The sequence below is a fragment of the Chiroxiphia lanceolata genome, chromosome 1 (genome assembly GCF_009829145.1).
Source record: "Chiroxiphia lanceolata isolate bChiLan1 chromosome 1, bChiLan1.pri, whole genome shotgun sequence".
Classification (NCBI taxonomy): Eukaryota; Metazoa; Chordata; class Aves; order Passeriformes; family Pipridae; genus Chiroxiphia; species Chiroxiphia lanceolata.
Window position 1 is genome coordinate 33008303 of NC_045637.1, and position 21282 is coordinate 33029584.

General features: G+C 37.4%; 1 protein-coding gene across 5 annotated transcripts in view; it reads left to right on the top strand.

Annotated features, from left to right (window-relative positions):
* STAU2 (staufen double-stranded RNA binding protein 2) overlaps window positions 1–21282 on the top strand; it is a 168656-nt gene that overhangs the window by 23247 nt on the left and 124127 nt on the right. For all 5 annotated transcript variants that reach the window (XR_004354254.1, XM_032674434.1, XM_032674442.1 and 2 more), the window contains exons 4-5: window positions 951–1110; window positions 3406–3541. Coding sequence is in view for 4 of the 5 variants with exons in the window: in XM_032674434.1 (XP_032530325.1) it covers window positions 951–1110; window positions 3406–3541 (296 nt within the window). In the remaining variant the exon portion in view is untranslated. The remainder of the gene's footprint in view (window positions 1–950; window positions 1111–3405; window positions 3542–21282) is intronic.

Genomic DNA, 21282 nt, shown 5'->3' on the forward strand with positions numbered 1-21282 from the left:
GTGTATCTTAGTTTACTGTGTTTATCTGACTATTAAGTTCTGTCTTATATCTAGGGAATTTATATGGCAAATATATTGAGTTCTTAACCTTTCTCCTCTTGTTCTTAGATGTTCAAATTTAGACAAAACATGTATGTATAATACAGAAGACAGATTATATTTAATATCTTAAATATGCATTGAGTTTTATATGCACAATTTGCACAGCATAGGTACTATTTGAAATAATCCTCTATCCCAGATTTTGAAATACATGTTTTTTATCTGTTAGTCTGTATCTGAACTCTTGATGTTTCTGGTTCCTGTCCTCACTATTGATTTTACATTAAGAACTGCAGTTCCATTAAAAAAGATAATATTTATTTTCTTTGTTACTCTATTTTTTTGAATGTATTTGAATTGTGACTCTTGCTCTAACAATATGCATTATTTTTAGAAATCAGATCATGTGAGAAATTCTTTCACTGTGTAGCACTATTTGGCCCAAATTTTCTGCTACCTTGAGGAGTGTGCAATCATTTATACCCATTCATAATTATTACAAAATTACTTTTTTTTTTTCCTTCAGTGGCATGTTTAGTACCTATTTTCTACAGGTAAAGTGACAAAACACCTTCAAATGTATTGAAAAAATGTGCTCTAAGCTGATCTGTATATAGTCTTCCAAGAGCAGAGGATGAGTTTGCAGTTATTATTACTTGGTTTAAATATTATTTTGTTCTTTGATAGCTGACATTAACATTATGCTATTTAACTTTGTAATTTGAAAGGCCAAATGTTGCCCACTGATAAGGTCTCACTGATCTTTGGAAGAATCAGATGCATTATCTGGGAGTTGAATCCAATGAAAAGAGAGCATGGTTTCTCTTGAGCCCTGGAAGTTTTTATACAGGTTGGTCTAATCCACATTGATAATCTTGCCAGTGTTTACTTGTTCTTTGTCTTTGAAGATGTTCACAGTGCAGCTGACTCTTGGAGAACAGACATGGGAAGCTGAAGGAAGCAGTATTAAAAAGGCCCAACATGCTGCTGCTAGCAAAGCATTGAATGAAACTACCCTTCCCAAACCAACGCCTAGACCACCCAAAAATAATGTAAACAATAATCCAGGTATGACAATTTCCTCTGTGTGTTATATCTTGTTAAAGTATTGGGATATTATACCACTAAAAAGTAATTTTAACAATGTATTTAAATTTGGAGGGTGAGAATCAACATTGCCATCTTAGAGGTATGATAGGATTATGCAGAATTTCTAGTGAGTTTTCATAGGAGAATTTTTAATGTGCATGCCTAAAATAGTTGAACTGTAGGGGAGTATATTATTTAGATAATGCTCAGATGTATACGAAGTGATTGTATATGATCAACAGTAAACAGAAAACGAGACTGAATTGGCTGTTATTACCATAGTAAAACATATTTCCCAAGGACTTATTTTAGCTAATTTTCCAATGAAATTGGAAATTTTATCCAGTCCAATCCTGTGAAGTTGCATCTGTGGTGTAAACAAAAGGCTGGGATTTGGCATGAGAACGTTGACAGGTATTTTCCTGCATCGTGAGTTTTTCTTCATAGTAACCTGTTCTTTCAAAAAGCTCACAGACTGCATTAGAAACTGTTTCAATAATAGAAAGAATGTATACTGGTTGAGTTGTTACCTGTGAGTTGCCTTCAATGCATATAAAACCTTTCAAGGTACACATCTCATCTACATGCTCAGTATCTGTTCTGTCTTGTTTGATAAAATAAATCAAAAATATTAATAACTTTATTTCAGACTAATAGAAGACAAATGGTGAGGGGAAAAACGTCATATTTCCTTTTCTGTTTGTTTGGTTTTTACACTCCTTTCCCCTCTGCTTTTTCCTCTACTCCCTTCTTCCCTTTTTATTTCCCTCTGCCCTTCCCCCCATTTTAAAACAATTTTCTTCAATCGCTTTCTTAAAGTTGAGTAATTTTGCAGTTAATCTTCTCCATGATGGAAAAAAAAGTAGGAGTAAGTTTCCTTTAGAACTTGTGAGTATTAGCTATGAAGGATTGTTTTAAGAGTGGTGTGGTAGTATTCTCTTGCTCCTTTGGAGATTAGTACACTGTTTCTTCAGGCCCAAGTCAGTGATTTTGCCCCATGTCCTTCACAATCACTGTGACTTCAGCTGTTTAGAAAGCAGGAGGCTCAGACCTCTATGAAAAGGGATCCTGAGTTTGATTCTTGACATTGCAGAGTATTATTCATCTTCTAGAGTTTTTTTGGCTTTGAGCATATTCTTAAAGGGAAAATCTGATAATAGGAGAAACAGGCTTTAAGAGAATTCATTAAAAAATTTTGTCATTTAGCACTGTAGTTTTGCTCCAAAAAAGGTGCATTGTATATGCACAGCTATCTTCTCATCAGAATGACATTTTGCATTTTTATTATGAAGTTGAATTCATAGTAATTTCTTGCTTTGGAAAATATAAGAATTGTTGTTAATAGAAGTCTTTCAATAAGTATTGCATAAATATTTTCATCATTTGGCATATAAAACCTCAATGGCAGACTGGAAAATTAGTCATAGGTGTTTTAAGGGTAGATTTGTTTGAATCCCTTATGAAAATATTTTCAGAAATATTAACTCCTTTTTGTTGGAATGCACGTTTAGCTCATTTAGGATTTTTTTTACAACAGTGCAAGTGGAGATTACTGTAGCTGAACTATGTATTAAAAAAAAAAAAGAAAAAAGTAGTAGAAGTAGAGTGTAGCTTGTTATTTGATATTTTTGAAGCGATGCAGTGGGCGAGTACTGGCTGCCTTCTATTTTTGTATTCTGTCACCAGTAGATGGCTGTAGTTGCACTGATTTCCAGTAGCTGTGTTTCAGTCTGTTAGATCATTCCTATTAGATTTTTAGGTTTTAGATGTAGTTTTAAGTTTCCAAGTCTTGCAAATAACACTTTTTTCTAACTTGTAAGATTCCTGAATGACTGCATTTTACATTGTGCTTGTTTCAATGACTCTTTGCCCTATTTGTGGTTTTATTTAATGGTATTCAACAGAAAGAGACATCCTTTTATGTTTATAATTCTTTCAGAAAGTGTCATAATGTATTATAAGTACTTTGGAAAAGTGAATAACCAGCTTGGTTGTTACACTGACTTCCTCATTCATATGTGAAATTAATCCACCTGAACTGCATAGAGAATGCACTGAGATGTCTAATTGTTCTTTTTTGTTGCTTGTGATTGAATTGGGATCTATATTCCCATCTTTTAGGGAAATTGAAATGTCTTTTTTGTTACTTCTTTTTAATTTAAGAGTAAAAAAAATATAATGTAGCTATCGCTTTGCAGATTATCTCAGTCCTGCTCTTGTGTTTTTCTATATTTCTGGTTTAAGTGCCTTACTTAAATTGTTTGGTTTTTGCAGGCAGCATAACTCCAACTGTGGAGCTGAATGGTCTGGCGATGAAAAGAGGAGAGCCTGCCATCTACAGGCCATTGGATCCAAAGCCAATTCCCAATTACAGAGCAAATTATAATTTCCGGGGCATGTACAATCAGAGGTTTGTACTTTTTCTATTATTTGATTTTTTTTTTTATCTGTATCATAATGTTCTAAATATTCATGATCTTTCTAGGTTATTTCAGAGTGAAAATAAATTAAGATTTTGCTGAGGATGGTCTCTGCAGTCTTATTGAGAAACATACATAATCATCTCCTAAAAGAAGATGGGTGCCCTAAGTTCGTCACAAGGAATAAAGACATGTAAAGCCCAGTGCTTTTATTTGTTTAATATGCATACTGGAGTTACATTCTACAGCCATGATAGTGAGAAGACAGAGCATTCAGTTGACTTAATTCTATTTTGCTTTTCCCCAGATTTTTAAATCATGATAACTTGGTTAGTGTAGGGTTTTAACATTTCATTCTGGGTTGTTTTGTTTGTTGTCATTTTTTTTTTTCTTTTTTTTTGGTTGCTGGTGGTTTTTTTGTTTAGTTAGTTGGTTGTGGTTTTTTTTTTATAGCAGCAGTACCTAGAACTGTATTATTCTGGAATATATAATAACCAGGAAGAATAATATAACCTGGAAGAAAACCCTTTCATTACTCTACAGAACACTGCCTGATAACTGTAGCACTTGTGTTATATTTCTAGTCACTGCTGATCTGAGTTTCTACTTTATGTCATGGTTTAAAAAGCTAATTATGGTTCTTGAAATGAGTTTTGTTAATATTTAGAAATCATTTATTTGAATTACTTTTATAGTGAGACTAGTTTGACTAACAGATATAAATGCTAGACTGGGAAAAATGCAAGCTAGTTAAAGGCATAAAATGGGGAATTTGAACTTAGTTATGGAAAGATATTTGTGGAAGTAGAGCCTCAAAACATTCAGTAGTTACTAACTCTTAATATTTTATTTCTTTTCATAGAAAATGATTAGTACATCTATTTCAATCTATAAGTTTACTTCTTTGGAAACTTTCTTTCATGAGAGACGTGTTTCCGTGTTAGAGTAAAATGATACATGAACTTTATTTTTCTGGTTGCATTAGGTAGCCAAGGGCCTTTGATTTTTCTGATCACAAAAAAACCCAGGCTCAGTAGGACAGAAGGCCAGAAACTTTGCTTGCCTACCTGCTTCATTGTGCTTATTTGAGTGCAGTTGCCCATGCAGGATGGCTAATAATACTGTCTAGTAAATTGATACATAACAAAAACTGAGTAGTAAATAATGGGATATACCTGTCTATCTGCATAAACACATGCCCCCTTGTGCATGCACCAGCTCACATACAAGTACCAGAGTAAAGAGGAAACAGAAGAATGATGCCCTATAGTGATGTTTGGGAACTCCTGTGCTGCAAATAATTGTTCTGTGTCTTGTTTTGGATTGGGAGGTTCTTGGCCATTATGATCACAGTAAGAAAGGCAGTTAAATACTGTAAGGCATCCTTTAAAATGACATTTATTAGAGCTGCCAGTATAAGAAGGGGATAGTGCACATACTCTTCCAGCCCTTCAGATACTGAGAGCCCTGAGTGGTGTGGATCAAACAGGACTGTGTCCCACATGTAGCATGCCATGCAGACCTCAACCACAGCAGAGATTCTTCCCTTCCTGGTCATTTGGACTCTTACAGGATTTTCTTACAAGGAGACAACCCTGTCAGGAATAGTCAGGAACGATGGTCACGTGAGAACTTCCCTCTGTGCTGTTAGATAGCAAGACCATGTGGATAGTACTGAGGGGGAGCTACCCAGGGGCCCATGTCTTGCCACAAGTCTGTCCTGTGTCTGAGGGGTTTGTGCAGCACAGCCCCACCCTGTCCCATGAGCTGTGCTGGGCATGGGCCCTGCCAACTCAGCACAGCCCATGCGGCTCAGCGTGGGTCACTGTCTCCGCCATGGGCAGGATCCTGCACCTCTTCCAGTCAGGATCACTGTGCACCTACTCACCCTCACCAGAGGGAAGTCTGGAGGCAGATTCTGGATCTGTGACAAGACTGAGTGAAGTTCCAAATAGGAAGCACGTGCTGTAGCACTGTATTATGTTCATATGGTATAACATGCTATATTTATTTTCTTCTATTGCCATGTTGTATTTAGCATTAGTTTGCAGATTTTTGGAAGTTGGGTAGTAGAACAGAAGTCCTGTTCGAATCCCCAAGTAAATGCAGACTATTTGCATTTCAAATCTTGTTGAAAACAAGATGTGAAAATTAATGTAGGTAATATGCTGTAAGAAGTATTTTTCATTTTCGTCAGTTTCTGACTGTAGATTATTTTCTGTTATTAAAGCAGATACAAAATATGTTAAGTAAGTTAGTAGCTTAGTCTGTTATAATTTGTCTGAATTCCTTTTACTGATATCTGTTTAAAAATATGTGCTTTTCAAATAGGTGAAGATACACATTAAGATTAGGAGATTGCATTAGGGAAACTTCTGTTCTGGCAAGACGAGTGGCTTGAGGGAAAAATAAAAAGTATTAAGTTCATTCCACAGCATATCTTTAGACCAGTTAAATCTAGTGTTTCAAGTGGCATAAAAGATCCTTTTCGGTATCTCATGGAAATGTGATCTGAGAACTGCTATTTGTATGCAAAATTGACAGCTAGATTCCATGTCAGGCTAAGATGATTTATGTTGAAGTGGCAGTGATTCCTTCTCCTTCATTTGTCCATAGCCTTTGTGTCCTTGCATATTTCCTGGGTCCAGCACTGGAAGGTGAGCTGCTTGGAAATTAATCACTTTTTTGGGGGGAGAGGAAAGGAAAGGTTTCTCCTAGACTGACAACTGTACTTAGATGCCTTCTCACCTAGTCACACAAGAGCTTGTGCCCTCACCAGAGAGGGGGCAAATCTGTTGGGAGGTTAAGGGCAGCTTAGATTGATCTAAGCATGTGAAGGACTACACTCTCACATGCAGTGGAGCATATTTATATGGACAGGGTGTTGTACAGAGGATGTTAAAACAGGTTTACAACAAACGTGCAAAGATCCATTTGCAACATCTGCAGCTGATGGCATAAATTTATACTGAAGGTGAAAATTACATTCACAGAAAAAAGGAAACCAAACAAGTAAGGGTAAAAAAGGAAAAGGCGGAAAGTTTTGCCAGTGACCAACTTGGAAAGCAAGTGGTGAATTGTCCCAAATGAGCATCCTTCTCTAGGTGTTCTTTCCAATGCAGCAAGTATTCCCCCTAACACTTTCCCATAGTAGTTCTGTGGTTTTCATCAGGACATGCTCAAACTACCTGTTGCTTACAATGCTGATAGTGCTGCATGAGAGCAGGTGTTGAATGCTAGCTGCTTATAGAGCTTTGTGCATGTGTGTTATTGGGCACTGTAATGTACATCAGAAGCTACTGCTAAGGGATAGGAAGAGGGCAGAGAAGGGCTGCAGTACAGTATAGATACAATGCTGTTGACGCATTGGTGTTTGCAGTAAAAGGGCCTTGAGCATAACAGCATGGGGAGAACTGCAAGGGAAAGGTGCAGCTAGGGAAATTCTGGAAAACAGTGCCCAGGCAGCTTAGGTGAAGTGTTACAGAACTACGAGTGGAAGGCAGGCTACAGAATTGCAAATACAAAACTCAGCAAGGCAGAAAGACACTTCAGACAATGTGTTACACCAGGGTAAGGTGTTAGCCTTGTGAGTCTCTTTGTGTGCTCTGTTAGGAAGTGCAGGGTGAGTCAGCTCCCTTCTTGGGGTGGCTAAGTAGATAAAATACAGTCCATCTAGGAACTGGAGGAGGTGTGGATGTTTTAACCTGACTCTTCACTCGAGCTACTGAATGCAGTACTTGCTAGCTTGTTAACAGCATTGGGTCATTGCCATTACACTGCATCTTGTCACAGGCTGATAAAGACTGTGATGCTGAGCTGAATCATGTGAACTTACCAGCTTAGGTCCGTCGTAGTTTTGGTATCTGTATGCTGCAGTTCATTTCACTCTGTAGATAAGAAATTCAAATTTTTATCATTTCACTCTGATGAGACAGCTTGGGAGTCCTCTCTGGATTTTCTTTATTGAAGTAAAATCCATGCAACCTTGGTAAGAGGAAGTTTGATGGCCTCTGATAAGACAGAAATTTAAAAAAAGCTGTCATCCCTGAATCCAGCCATGTTAGACAACTTCTTATTTAACAAAGGTTTCTATTTTCCTAGAAGAGATTATAATAGAGGAAAACACTGCTTAGGTACTCCAAATTTACCAGTTATATACTACTGATTTAAAGCCTCACAGGTTGGAGTTTCAAGCAGTTTTGCAACAGAGGTACATGAAGACCTTTCAGTTCAAACACTGTATGTTAAAGGAAAGCTAAAAATGGTGAATGTTGCATTTTGCATGGCTTCTTTTATCTAAGAGCTTTACAGGCTGACTCTGGGGAGGGAGATGCTGATGCTTTCAGGGATGGTTTGCTAACTAATTTAGCTTGCGTGTTTGTCAGCACACCATTTGGCACGATTCAGTAGAACTGGCACGCTACTTGAAGAGGCCAAGCTTTGAAACAGCGGGTCAGGTTTGAGAAATATTGGCAGAGCTGAGGACAAAACATGTGCATACTCTCATATCTGTAGCTAGTGCTAGAACCTGTACTCCCTTGCATCTCTGGCTTAAACACAGTTGGCTTAAACCATGTAAAAGAAAAATTAAAAATGTGTCTGTTTAAATTAGAGCAATTAAACAATAAACTAAGGTATTGATTCCGACTACAGGGTCATCCAGCTTGCCTTGTTACCATCGAATGATGGTTTGTTTTATTTTAAGTTATTTTTTCTTTTGGTTAGAATTGAAGAGAGTCATTCCTGAAGTTTAATTGTCCTCCAGTATTTTCAATTATGGAATGTCTGTAAGTGACAAAACAAATTATATCTTACAGACTTACCTAAATTAAGTGTTTTCAGCCAAGAAATAAAACCACTACAAACTGAACAGCAGCTTTTCATGTTTTAGTGGAAAGTAGTGTTAAAGAGATCATAAAACTCAACCCTTGTGTTTTGGGAAAATTCAGAAGTTATTTTCTTATTGTATAAAATTCCTTAAAATGTGTCTTACCACAATCTAGAGAGCTTGAAAAACCTTTATTAAAAAAAAAAAGCTTTCAAAATTAAAAACAGTTGTGAAATATAGGAACAAAGGAAATACAAAACAATGACAAGCTAAAGAACGGAAATAAAGTAATTAAAGCAGTTTCTTGCTTGATTTTGAGGAATTTGGATGGTGTGATAGTTCTGCAAGCATGTCACGCAAAGTGATGGTATCCCTAAGATAAACTACAGCTTCTGTGGACTTGGACAGTTTCTGCTGCACTGAGCATTCATCTTAGCCTTGTCTATGGTTGTTTCTCCCTGTACATACGTTGTATGCTACAGGTTAAGGAGAAGACTGTCCCCTTTCTCCTTAATGCATTGGGGAGAGTGCATAGACTGTTCCTCCTTTTCTTTCTCTTCACAGCCCTGTCATTCCAGGCACATTTTATTTTGATGTTAATGAATGATCTTTGCAAGTCCAAAAGCAGCAGCATATTCTTGCCTCTTCTGGAGCCCCCTATGCTGCCTGGCCAGTAAGCACAGGGGGCATCACCCTACCTGGGCATGTAGTTCCTACTTACTGGGTAGGCGGCTCACCTGCTGGGTACTCAGTTGCTGTTTAAACTTAGTTGCTCCTGGAATTATCAGTCCTGTGGACCAGTGCCTGAATACTGAACAATTGCTTTAAAAAGGAGGGATAGTGAAAGAAAGTTTGAGGGCTGGTCTTTGGCCAAATATATCTGCAACTGCTAGCTTCCTAGTGGACCAACATGTTATCCAATCTAATGATCAAAGGGAGAATAGACTCTATGATTATTGGATAAATTACTGAAATTGTCAGATCATATTAATAAAAGATTGTATGGTGAAAGAATGGAATAAAATGAAAAGCTTGTTTCTTCTATGAATGCTGAGTTAAAGATTTAATATGCGCATTAAAAGGAAAAAGATTTGAGGAAAGTATTACTTGACATGAGTGCATAGCAATGCACTCTAAATCCTCACCCAACCTCATTTGTTTCACAAAAGTTACATAGTCCTATGAGGGGCAAAAAAGCAAAATCTATCTGGAAGAACAGCTGTAGAAGCCAGATTTTGAAGTGAGTGGGTTGCACTGCAGGAGACAATGTAAAAATCTCTTGAGATTGTCATCTCCAAAAGTACACCTGGCAGTTAAACAAGCCAGTTATCTAATTTACAGGAAGAGAATGAAGTCTGAAATTTTTCTGACCTTTAGATGTTCTTCTGCACTGCTTGAGCACCCTGTTTACCTTCTAGCAGAAGACCTTCCTCTACATGGAGAGCTTCATCTGTTTGAGGCACAAATAGCCCAGCACATAATGTAAAGTGTAGTTGGATCTGAAAGATTTTGATCTACTATTGATTAGATCGGCCAGTAGCCTGGAAAATGTAAAGTTCAGATTACTCCATGGAGACTTTTCATGACTCTAGGCACATGATTAGCCCATTATCTGTTCCCGAATTCCAGTTATTGAGGCTTTCTGTTGGGGCTTGCTGCAAGAGAGGAAGATTTTATGCACAGCTGTGTACAAAGCAGATTTTTTTCCCAAGCATATATACTCTGGCAGATGTGAGGACACTAAGTTGCCTAAACATAGGCCTCTAGTGCCACTTGAGACTTTGTAGGGTGTTTGAGACATTCACATGGGACCAGTGGATTTGGCAGAAGACCTAGAGGAGACCTTTACTGGAGTGGCAGCTGAAGGTCAGGCAAGATACCCTAGAGTATTTCAAATGGCCCTGCATAGCTAAGTTCAGGCAATTGAAGGAATCCCTAAAACTGATGTTCAATCATCATACCATTTCACTTAATCCACTAGGACTCCAATTATTCATGGGAAACTTGTTGTTTCATGGATCAGTCCTGTGTCACATCATGTGGCTGTTTTAGGTGCACAATTACATCTGAAATGGTGCTGTGTGCAGTTAGGTGTGGTTCTTTACAATGCGGGTGGGATTCAGATCCAAGCTCAGATGCCTTTCAGATAGTCTCTGCCTGCTCATTAGAAACTCAGTCTCCCATTATAACCATTATAACTAGTCAGAGTGATCACTAGTCTAGAATGATGTTTATCATGCCTTAAACTAGGTTGTCTACATTTCATATGGATCTCTCCAGAGCTTCACTTTTAATAGCAACTTGGTTTCTACGCATTAACCAAATACCTAAATTTGGGCATCTGAATCTAGAGCTGAATCCTACACTGAGAAATAATCCTAAAATTTGTAGTAATTTTATGTACTATAGTGGGAGTCGTTTGACTACCACAGTGGAAGGACTGAAAAAACATAAAAATCTCTCCCCAGAGAGAAGAAGGCAAGAAAAGTATCAGAAGAACAAACTCTGGGTAATAACAGTTTTAAGGAGAGGCAGGCATGCAAGTATTAAAGTGTTTTTGATTGAATAAAGTGGTATTTTGCTACAAAAAGCTGTTTGGCTGTGGAGACCAGTGCCTTTGCTTCCCAACTGAAGTGGACTCAGTTCTGGAGCCTGTTGTGTTGAATTGGTTATAAGAGAATAAACCAGGACCAGTGTAGGGTGCCACTGGGATTTTTACTTTGCTACATTTGTCAGCTTCAGACCTCAGCCATAGGGTACAACATTCCTCCTCTAAAAAGGCCAGAAAGAGTCAGAGGTGTTTTGCCTGCTTTTCCAGGCAGTGTTGCAAAATGTTGTCCTTAAAATTTGCATTTTAAGGATGAAGAGATAAAGTAAAGACATTTACTGACTGACTTTGCAGAAACTCCTTTCTGCACTTATTGCCCTCTTCCCAACAGTTTGGGCAAAAAAACTTGGAGGAAATATTAAAAACTACTTGGAAATAGAAATTAAAAGTTTGATTTAGAATAGGTTGTATTTCCTTAAATACACCATCATTTCATCCTGAACAACAGATGTGGATTTCAAAGAATTAAAACTTAGGGAAGTAAAGAATAGTCCAAAGAGTAATGCAAGTGATCAGATTAACAATTTAATTGTTCAGCTGGAAATGGCTGATTCAGACCATTAGATGGCAGCATGAATTTGTGGAAGAATTTCTCAGCAGAAGCTTTCTTTCAAAGAAAGTTGCCTTTTTCTATTCTGAAGCTTTTCATGACTTTAAAATGTCATAATTCCAGCGTAAATCAATCAAAACTAGGTTTTCTGCAAGGCTTTGTGTCACCATTTTCTTCTACTTTTCTTCTCCCATAATAATTGAAACTGTAATGCAGTAACTTCAATGGCAGTTTGCCTTTTTTATGTAAATGTAGTGTGAGTGAAAGGTGCCAGTTTACCAGCAGTGACAATTGAGGTGTTTGGTTTATCTGCACAAAACATTTCATCATATTAATTCATTCTTCAGGCTTGATCTAAACACATTTCCCTAAAGATAAGACTGAAATTTGGCCACTGAACGTGCAGTCTGTTCATACTAATGAAACTTTCTGATGACTTGAACATCTATTCACTTGGAAAGAACTGAGATTGCCAGTTGATTCAGTTTTGTACATTACCAGTTAAGATAGGATTCAGATCATATCTTAAAGCAAAGTCTCGTACATCACCCTTTTATTCCCCTGCTAATGTATTGACATTATGGTGTAATAATCCACTCAAAGACTTCTAAATTAATTCTTTGTGTTCTTCTGCATGCTACATTTCACTTCCCCTGGCCTGTTTGTTCCCACTCATTGCCTGCCTCCCACACAGACATATTGTTATAAGAAAAGTGTTGAGTACAGCTGTGCTAGGATTTTTCTTTGCTGGTATCTGTTTCTAGGAAAGGAAAAGGGAGAGAGTCAGTCCATTTCCTGTTGGTTTAAAACAGCAGAAACATCTGTTTGTCGTAAGATAGTTTTCCCAAAAGAACAGTGGCAAGGGAGCTTGCAGGTGATGAGCTTTGCCATTGCCAGTAGCTATCAGTTTAGACAATAGTGATTAGTATGGTTGGCTTAAAACAAATTAAGATTCCTTAAATGACAGAGGATATTTATTCCTGCAGTAAATTTTTTAATAGCTAATGTTTAATTTCTACAGTGTTTTAAATCGTATAGCATATATCTGGAATCAGAAAACCGGATTCTGCTATACAATCTATAGATTCCATCAAGTTCTGTCCAAAAAATGATTTTTCTGCAGTCCCCTCACCCTGTTATCATGAATTTCCACAGCGTGCACAAAATGGTGTTGGATGATGTGTCCTGGCACAATGTGCCTATAATCCTTCTGGTAAATGCATCCTGTCACTACCATCCACTGCATTAATGGGTGCATTTAATCTATCAGGGATCAATAAAATGTATACTCTTGAGTGTATTTACAGTATTATTTGACAGCTGTTAATGTTATGTAGGCTAAAAATCAAGCTGACAGAGAGCAAGCTTTGCAGGTAGTATTCTCAGTACAGCGTCTCTTCATTCTCCAAGTCAATGCACCTACCTGCTATCATTAAAATCTTTTTAGCCTTAATTGTAGAGCATCTAGATACGTCATCACTCATCATGCCTAAAATGCAATGTGTCGGGCATGACATTTTACACTCTTGCAACATTCTAAACAGTCTTTTCTCAAGATTAAGTAGTTTTGTCAATGACCTCTTGGCCCTATTTTTACAGGAGGTTCTAAGCCCTAATACTTCAATCTTTTCGTAATTAATATTTTTATTCATTTTCTTTCAGGGTACAGTGACCTTCCCAGACCACTTGCTTTCTTACTCTGTCTGCTAAGGGGACTGCCCTTTCTTTTTGTGGTCCTTGGCTGATGTTCGGACTATTTCTTCTAAAGCTTCTTTCAGTGAACAGGGTTCTTTTCTTTAGGCTTTCAACTTCTTCAGATCTTTCTCTGCTCTGGAGAAAGTACATCTGGCTCCAGATGTGTCTTCAAGTTTCAGATGTGAGTTTTCGTGTTCTCACATAGGCTGAAAACATAAAGCGGTGTAATACAATCCTTATCTTTGCTTTCCTAATGTCTGTCTTTCAACACTACTCTTCCACTATAGAAACTTCCTGTAAACCTTCAATCCAAAGATTTTCAGAGCCAACAGCCTGTCCCAGCACCTTGTGAATCTCTTCAGTCTGTTGGCTTTGCAACTCACTGGGTGTTCTCTCCGTAGATCTGCCTTTAAAACAGTCAGCTTTCCTTTCAGGATATGGACAGAAGACTAGTCTTGTTGGTAAGTATAAAAACAAGCACTGATTCAGAGCGCTCCTCCAGGAGCAGGAATATTTTGAGTGTGTTTTGTTCTTTCCACACAGTTAACTTTTTATTCACCCTTATCTTTTTCCTGTACTTCTGCTGAACTAAGGATATTTCAGTCGAGACACCTGAGAGATAGTGGGTTCAGTGGAAACAAACCTATGTGGTCTCCTTTGTTGTTAAAGCCTTTCTGCTGTGTCCAGAACCTGAACCTTGGTTACTAGTAAATAGGTTTTTTTTCCTTTGCCTGCTCTTTTTGGTAATGACAGAGATGAACTGCTGTTAAAGCTCAAACTTTACTTTGAGATGCTGCCATAATTTTCCTGAGGGAAGCAAGCAGAAAGAAGGTTAGTAGCTAATTTTTAACAGCTTGTAACTCAGTAAGATCTGACTGAACTCTTTCCTTACAAGGTCTTTGTTGCTTTTGAACTGAAAGTTCTACCACAGATGGAGAAAGTATTAAATATTCTGAAGAAAGGTTTTCAAGTTTCTTTTATAACAGAATATATGGATGCTGAATGCAGAATTTTTAATCAGCAACCACTATGTTAACAGTTTCTCTTCAAATATTGTCTATAATAGTGATTTTGGTGGGTGCTTGTGTTCTGTGAAAGAGAGTACAGTTGACATCTCTTCTGAAATTCTAATTCTTAGGATCTTCTGAAGATCTGCTTGTCTTTATAGGATGTTTTAAAGAAGAATGCCAGTTTAAGTTGGTTTTTATTGTCACAGAAAGGATAGCTGCACTCACAGGTACTCATCACTGTACTTTGGCACCATGATTTGTGTGGATTACACGTGTTACTGAAATGAGGCTGAATCCCTTAGTGTTGTGATTAAAAGGGAAATCACCTCTGGACAAAAAACAACCCAAAACTCTCATAGCTTTGAGGTTCTGTTCCATGACAAAAGAGGAGAATGTGGAGTCTAATCACCTTACTGATTTAGATTCAAGTCTGACATTAGTGTGAGTGAAACAGAAATGAGAATTCTTAAGGAGGTGGACATCAGCAGCTGAGCCTTGCTTTCCTTCAGTAAAGGTAATCTCTATACTGACCTTGTTTACTAAGTCAAAGATCATATTAACCATTTTGCAATTTAGGAAAAATTTCTTTTCTGAAAGGGTTGTCAAGCAATGCAACAGGCTGTCCAGCGAAGTAGTTGAGTCACCACCACAGGAGGTATTTTTAGAAGACATGTAGATATGGCACTTAAGGATGGTGTTAGGACTTGGCAGTGCTCAGTTAATAGTTAGAATCAATGTTCTTAGAAGTCTTTTCCAAAGCAAATGATTCTATGATTCCATGTTAACAGTCCTTGTTATCTCTGTCCTTCAAGGGTTTTTTTGAGTTCTTTCTTTCTAGAATAAACTTCCACCCCATCTTGTAAACATTTCTTACGTTTCCTACCTTTTAGCAAGTCTACAATCTTGTATTTTAGTGTATTGATCCAATGTGATCTAACATTTTTTCTTTATTAATATTCAGTACTAAATTGTGTTTATTGGACCAACTGAGACAAGTTGCTGTGCGTTGGTGACCACCACTACTTTCATTGCATCACTTATGCATTTTTATTAACAATGAATTTCTGTTTACTTGTCAGTCATTGGTGTAAATCCATTATGCACAATAAAGTTTGAAAGAGTATTATGTCTGCTATTCATAAGCTTTCCTAGGAAATCTGCTCTTTGTATGCTTTCAAGTAGAAGGGAATTCAAAGCACTTAAAGACTTCACCACTGATCTTTTTGGTTTCTGACCTTTTTGCCCCTTCCAGGCTTTTCTATGGTTGATTAATAGACTCCTTCCCTTTCCCTCCCAGTTGTAGATTAAGCTTCTTTCATAAGGCCATCCACATTTGGGTCAGCATCCTGGTATGATGTGCAGGACAACATAAAATGCCCTCTCTTTCCAATTGCCCAAACTCTCTCTAGCTCACATTCTTTTTGCAAGTCTGATGTAACAGATGGGAATATTTTTGGATAGAAGCCATTTTCAGAGGTTGCAGAGCTGATAACTAGTGATGTAGGAGAGTGTGCATCCTCGGTTAACTACACTCAGCTGCTGAGAGGTGGCTTGCTAAGTCAGAATTATTTTTCATCTTATTCTTACTTTCAGTCCTTTAATTGCCAAGTTTAAAGTGATAGGTTAAATTTTTACTCACAATAATGCAATTTAATGTTTGTATGTTTACATTCATCCAAGTGGGAAAAGAATGTAGCCTAGTACGCACTAATTATTTGAATTGAGGTTAATTTGGATGTTGAGAATTATGCTGTGAGCTTTCTTTGGCCTTCTTCCTCTGTGGACTTTCAGGTTAATTAATTCCTGTGAAGTACTAGGCCTGAGATGATTTTGTTAGTAACATTTTTATTAATATTATATTACTGTTGTAAATACATGATAAAATGAAATGAGTGAGATACTTCATTCTGTCATTTGATTAGTGTCTAGGCTGGCAAATGACATGATTTTTTTTTTGACATGAGTTTCTTATGTAAAAAGAAAACGATACTGTAGTCAGATATGCAACATTGTTTATGTTCTTTTACTGTAATGGATATTTGGACGGCATTCTTAGTAACCACTCTGCATGCTTGTAAAGATTAGTGAGTAATACGGTTCATGGGAAATTTTATGAGCTGAAGTAGATAAGAGTTTGAGATATTTGTCTTCTGGATGTCTGCTTTAACCTCTAAGTATGCAGCATGCATCACAGTTTCATTATGTTTTCCTTTTTATTCCTATTGTACTTTGTTTTGTGTCATGGAAAAGAACATTTTCTTTTTCCTTGTATTTATCTTTTCCTACCCCCAGCCCCCATCTCCATTTCAGCATTGTCCACTTGACATTTTCCAATGTCTTAAACTCTGGAGGCAGTGTTCTTTTATGTTCTTATGTTATTTATGCTGGTTTTGCAGTCAAGAATAAGTTGAAGTTTTGTTGACCATTTTCATTACTTAGTTATTCAACTGATAGATGAAAATACTTCTTCAGAGGCACATAACATTTTGTTCTCTGCTGTCTTCTTGATTTTAATTGTTATTTTTCCCTTGTTTTTTTTTTCTATCTTAGTCTTCAATGTGCATAACTTTTGAATGTTATTCTCATGAGCCTTTTTTCCCCTGGGTTTTTTCCTTTTACTCTTAGCCTTTTTCTTTTTCCCTCACGTATCTCTTGCGCTAGCTTCTCTTTCTTTTTTTAAAAAAAAAGGTATTTGGGCTGGTTTTGAGACCCTTCTGGCACTTTGACAAGTGCTTCATCTAAACTTCAGGGGTTTAGCTTGAAGGAGAGAGAGCAATAAAAGTGGAAGCAGAGACCTGAACTTACTCTTCATGGAAGCATCTCTCTATAACTAGTGCTCCATGGCTGCCTCAATATGTTTGCTCTATTATTTGTTAGCTTCATCCCTGACTGTTAAAGTCTGTTGTGTCTGGAGCTTTCTATTGGTTTCTCCTAATTACTTTTCATGAGCAACTGTTTTTTACTTCTTTACATACATATATACTATAAATAGTAAACAAAGTAGTGGTAAATGCAGAGAATAAATAATGAAATATTTATTTCAGTAGAATGTCTGTATTGAGCAACTTGGAATTTAGGGAAATAGTGATGTGGCAATATTATCGTCTTGTCATCACAAATTCTTCTGGGAAGATTCCACATTAGATAATGTTATGTTAAACTGAATCCTCCTCCCTCTTGTTTTTCACTCAAGAATGTTTCGATATTGTGATCATGAAAACATGAGTCAATTTTTTTTTTAGTAAGTTATTCGTACTGCTTGAAGGAACTACATAGCCTCTAGCTTAGAAAAAGAAGAAAAAAAGATAGAAAAGGGAATCATCATTAATATATAACAAAGTTTAAAAGAAAGTATAAATAAAAACATGCAAGTAAAAAGGTATAAAACTCAGCGTGAAGTTACTGTATACTAAAGGTAGATTGTGTCTGATTAATGTGTTAATCTCACATGTTATGTGTCAACTCATTTTTTTAGGTAAAGAGAATAAAGTAAATCTTAGATTTGTGGGATTCTGTTAAGCATTTTATAGCATTAGATAAGGATAATATTTTCATTAAACTGAAGGAGATGGGGATTTGTATAAGAAATGCAGGGTGGGAAAGGAAAAGAAAAATAATCAGCAGTATTAAAAGTCAAACTAGGAGGAAGATTATTAAGTACAGTTCTTCTAGTTTTAGAAGCAACCTTTTAAATTATTTTTGTTAAGGGTGTTTGCTCAAAAAATAGGAAAACGTTCATGAGATGGAGAAGGCTGTCATTGCTGCACAGGAAGATCAAGATAGTCAGGAAGAGTTGGATGATTGTCGGGGCCGATATATTAGAAATGCAATGAGACTAGATCTTTCCAGTGTAAAATGTAAGATTAATAACATAGGCACTAATAATACTAATACCCTCTGTTGTCACCTAAGGGTAATTCAGTTGGAAATCACAGAACAGGAGTGTTATATTCTTAACTATTTGGAAGATAAACTAGATAAACTAAGAAAAAATAAGGTGGTTGAATTAGTGGAGAGACAAATGTGATTGTTGTGTTGAGCAAAATATTTCTGGTAAAGATACATAAACATTGCTATTACCTAGAGCACTGTTAGCCTTTAGTATATTGTTTACTGCTGTTGGCTTTTGTATTTAAAAACAGGAGCAAGTATGGGGAAGGGCTCTGAAAGATAATCAGGATGCTGGGTAGGCTTTTATACAGAAGACTTCTGAAATACCTTGACTTGTTCCCTTGCAAGGCAAAGGCTGTAAGGGAATGGGAAAGCTCACCTTGGAGGGTAAACAACAAAAAAGTAAATAAGCTATATAAGTTAAAAGATAGTATTGACACAAAACAAAGTATGTAAAAGTATCGCCAAGCTGAACATCAGGAGATTCCTAAGTATCAACTCAGCTTCTAGATCATCCTCCCAGCAGAGGCACATAATCTCATTTGTTTTCTAATAGACCTTAACAGATAAAGAGGATTACATTATGCAGTTGCCTGTAACTCATGGATCTTGACCGCTTAATGTAGGATTTGCTTACATTCTTGCATTTGAAATAGAGAAGGTTTAGAATTTCTATGTCTTAAAATGGGAAGCATCTTTGTTATGTTTTCTATTTTTTTAAAAAATGAACAGATGCTTTTCAATCTCTTTCTGTTTCTTTATGTTTCCATCACATGGTTATACTTTACATTTCTTACATAGTCTATTCTTTTGCATAAAGATTTTCTACAAATAGGTCAAAATTGGTTTCATAACTGATCATAGCAAATATTAAATAGTGAAAAAATACTGAATCAAATTAAATCAAAGCTTTTAAAGATTTGGATTATAATTTAACACCATCTCTTTCAAATGGAGAATAATCTGGGACGAGGATACATGCTTTTGTTTTTTTTTTTAAATCTCACCTTTGTAGCTGAGAGGAGGTCAGCATTCAAATAAGGGATGTCTATGGCTAAAAGTGAGGCTTGCTCACTTTACATTAAGAAAGTTTTTGGAGGATGTGAACGTAATGTAGAAGAGAAAAACCAGACTGATTCATCATAGAATGGAATGGTTTGGGTTGGAAGGGATCTCAAAGATCATCTAGTTCCAACCCCTGGCCTTTCGCTAGAACAGGTTGCTCAGAGCTCCATCCAGTCTGACCTTGAACACTTTCAGGGATGGGACATCCACAACTTGTCTGGGCAACCAGTTTCACTGCCTTGCCATCCTCACAGTAAAGAATTGCTGGCTCATGTCCAGCCTCTCATCCACCAGCACCCCCCAGTCCTTCTCAGATGACAGCTCTCGATCTGTTCATCCCCCTCTGTATTGAGGCTGGGCATTGCCCCAACCCGGGTGCAGCATCTTGCACTTGGTCTCATTAAACCTTATGAGATTCTCATGGGCCCATCAGGATCCACCCATCTAAGCTGTGAGCAGCCAGTGTTTCTAGGAGGATGCTGTGGGAGAGAGTGTCAAAGGCTTTACTGAAGTGTAGACAGGCTACATCCACAGCCTTTCCCTCATCTATTAAGTGGGTCACTTTGTCATAGAAGGAGATTAGGCTGGTCAAGCAGGACCTTCGTTTCATAAATCCATGTTGTTTGGGCTTCATGCCCTGGTCTTGATATTGAAGACAGGCAAAGAAGGCATTAAGTACCTCTGCCTTTTCCTCATCCCCTGTCACTATACTACCCTCTGCATGCAACAGATGATGGAGGCACTGCTTGACCCTCCTTTTGCTGCCAATATACTTATAGAAATTTTTGTTGTCTTTAACTGTAGTGGCCAAATCAAGTTCTTTGTGGGATTTGGCCCTTCTGATCTTCTCCCTGCATGACCTTGTGACAATCTTTGTAGTCCTCACAAGTTACCTGACCCTCCTTCCAGAGATGATAGATTCTCTTTTTTCCCTAAGTTGCTGCTAAGTTCTCTCTTTAACTAGACCGATTAAGAGGATTCCAGGATTCTCCTGGATTGCCTTCAGCTCACCATGCTACTTTCCCAGCAGATATCAGGGTGATTGAAGTCCCCCAGCAGGACAAGAGCCTGTGAGAACAATCCTTCCTGGAGCTGGAGCGAGAAGGCTTCACCAATAGGCTTTCCTTGATCAGGCAGCCTGGTCTGTAGTAGACACAATTCAGGAATAATGAACTGTAGTTCTCAAAAGGAGTACTTGGAAAAGAGAGCCTCTTTGTTCCCAGGTGGTGTTGTGGACCTGCTGAAAGAACCAGAAGATGCACTGTATGAAGACAAAAGTGACTATACTGGATGTTTCCTTCTTCAAAACATAGAACTCACATCTGTGAGTTCATGCACGTGGCTAATGGACTGCTTAGAAAAATAGGACATAAGAAGGGAACAGCTGCACTAAGCAACTTGCTCCCCTAGAGAAATTTCAAATGTTATGGAGAAAAAGTTATCCACAGCAAATGCTGTTTCCTACTCCCTGCATAGTCTGTGTCTTTCTATCCCTCCACTCACAAAGCTCACAGCATTTTCCTGATTAAGCAATGCCAGCAGGGCTGCCAGCTTGATTGAGTTCATATGGAAAAGGAGCCAGAGCGAAAAGGTGCAGAGAATGACCCTTTCAGCATTGACCTGGCATCTGAAGAATGACTTTCCCATACCGTGTTGTATCTTGTATTTTAGTGGTCTTCATCTTGGCCGAAATGGTCCCAGTTCCTCTTCACTTTGCATTATGAAATGGGAATAGGGTAATACTTCCTAAAAAACTTGTGTAGTGGGGAAATAATAGTTTTTATTTGTTCTTTTTTACATAGTTGTAGAATATATTGACCATTAAAATTCAGAGAAAACCTCACTGAGTTTTTAACGTGAAGCTAAATCTAAATAAAATTCCTGGTTTCTGTGAGTTGCAACTTGCACTTGTTTTTTTTCCCCTTCTAAAAATAAAGTAACAGTATTTATCAGAAACATTTATGCTATTGAGGAATCCAGAGAAATGCAGGAAATGCAGTATGAACGCATAACGTATGTACTAATACTTTATTTGTCTTTATGTGAGTGGATTTGATGGCCAAAAAGGAAGAGGCCCCAAGGGC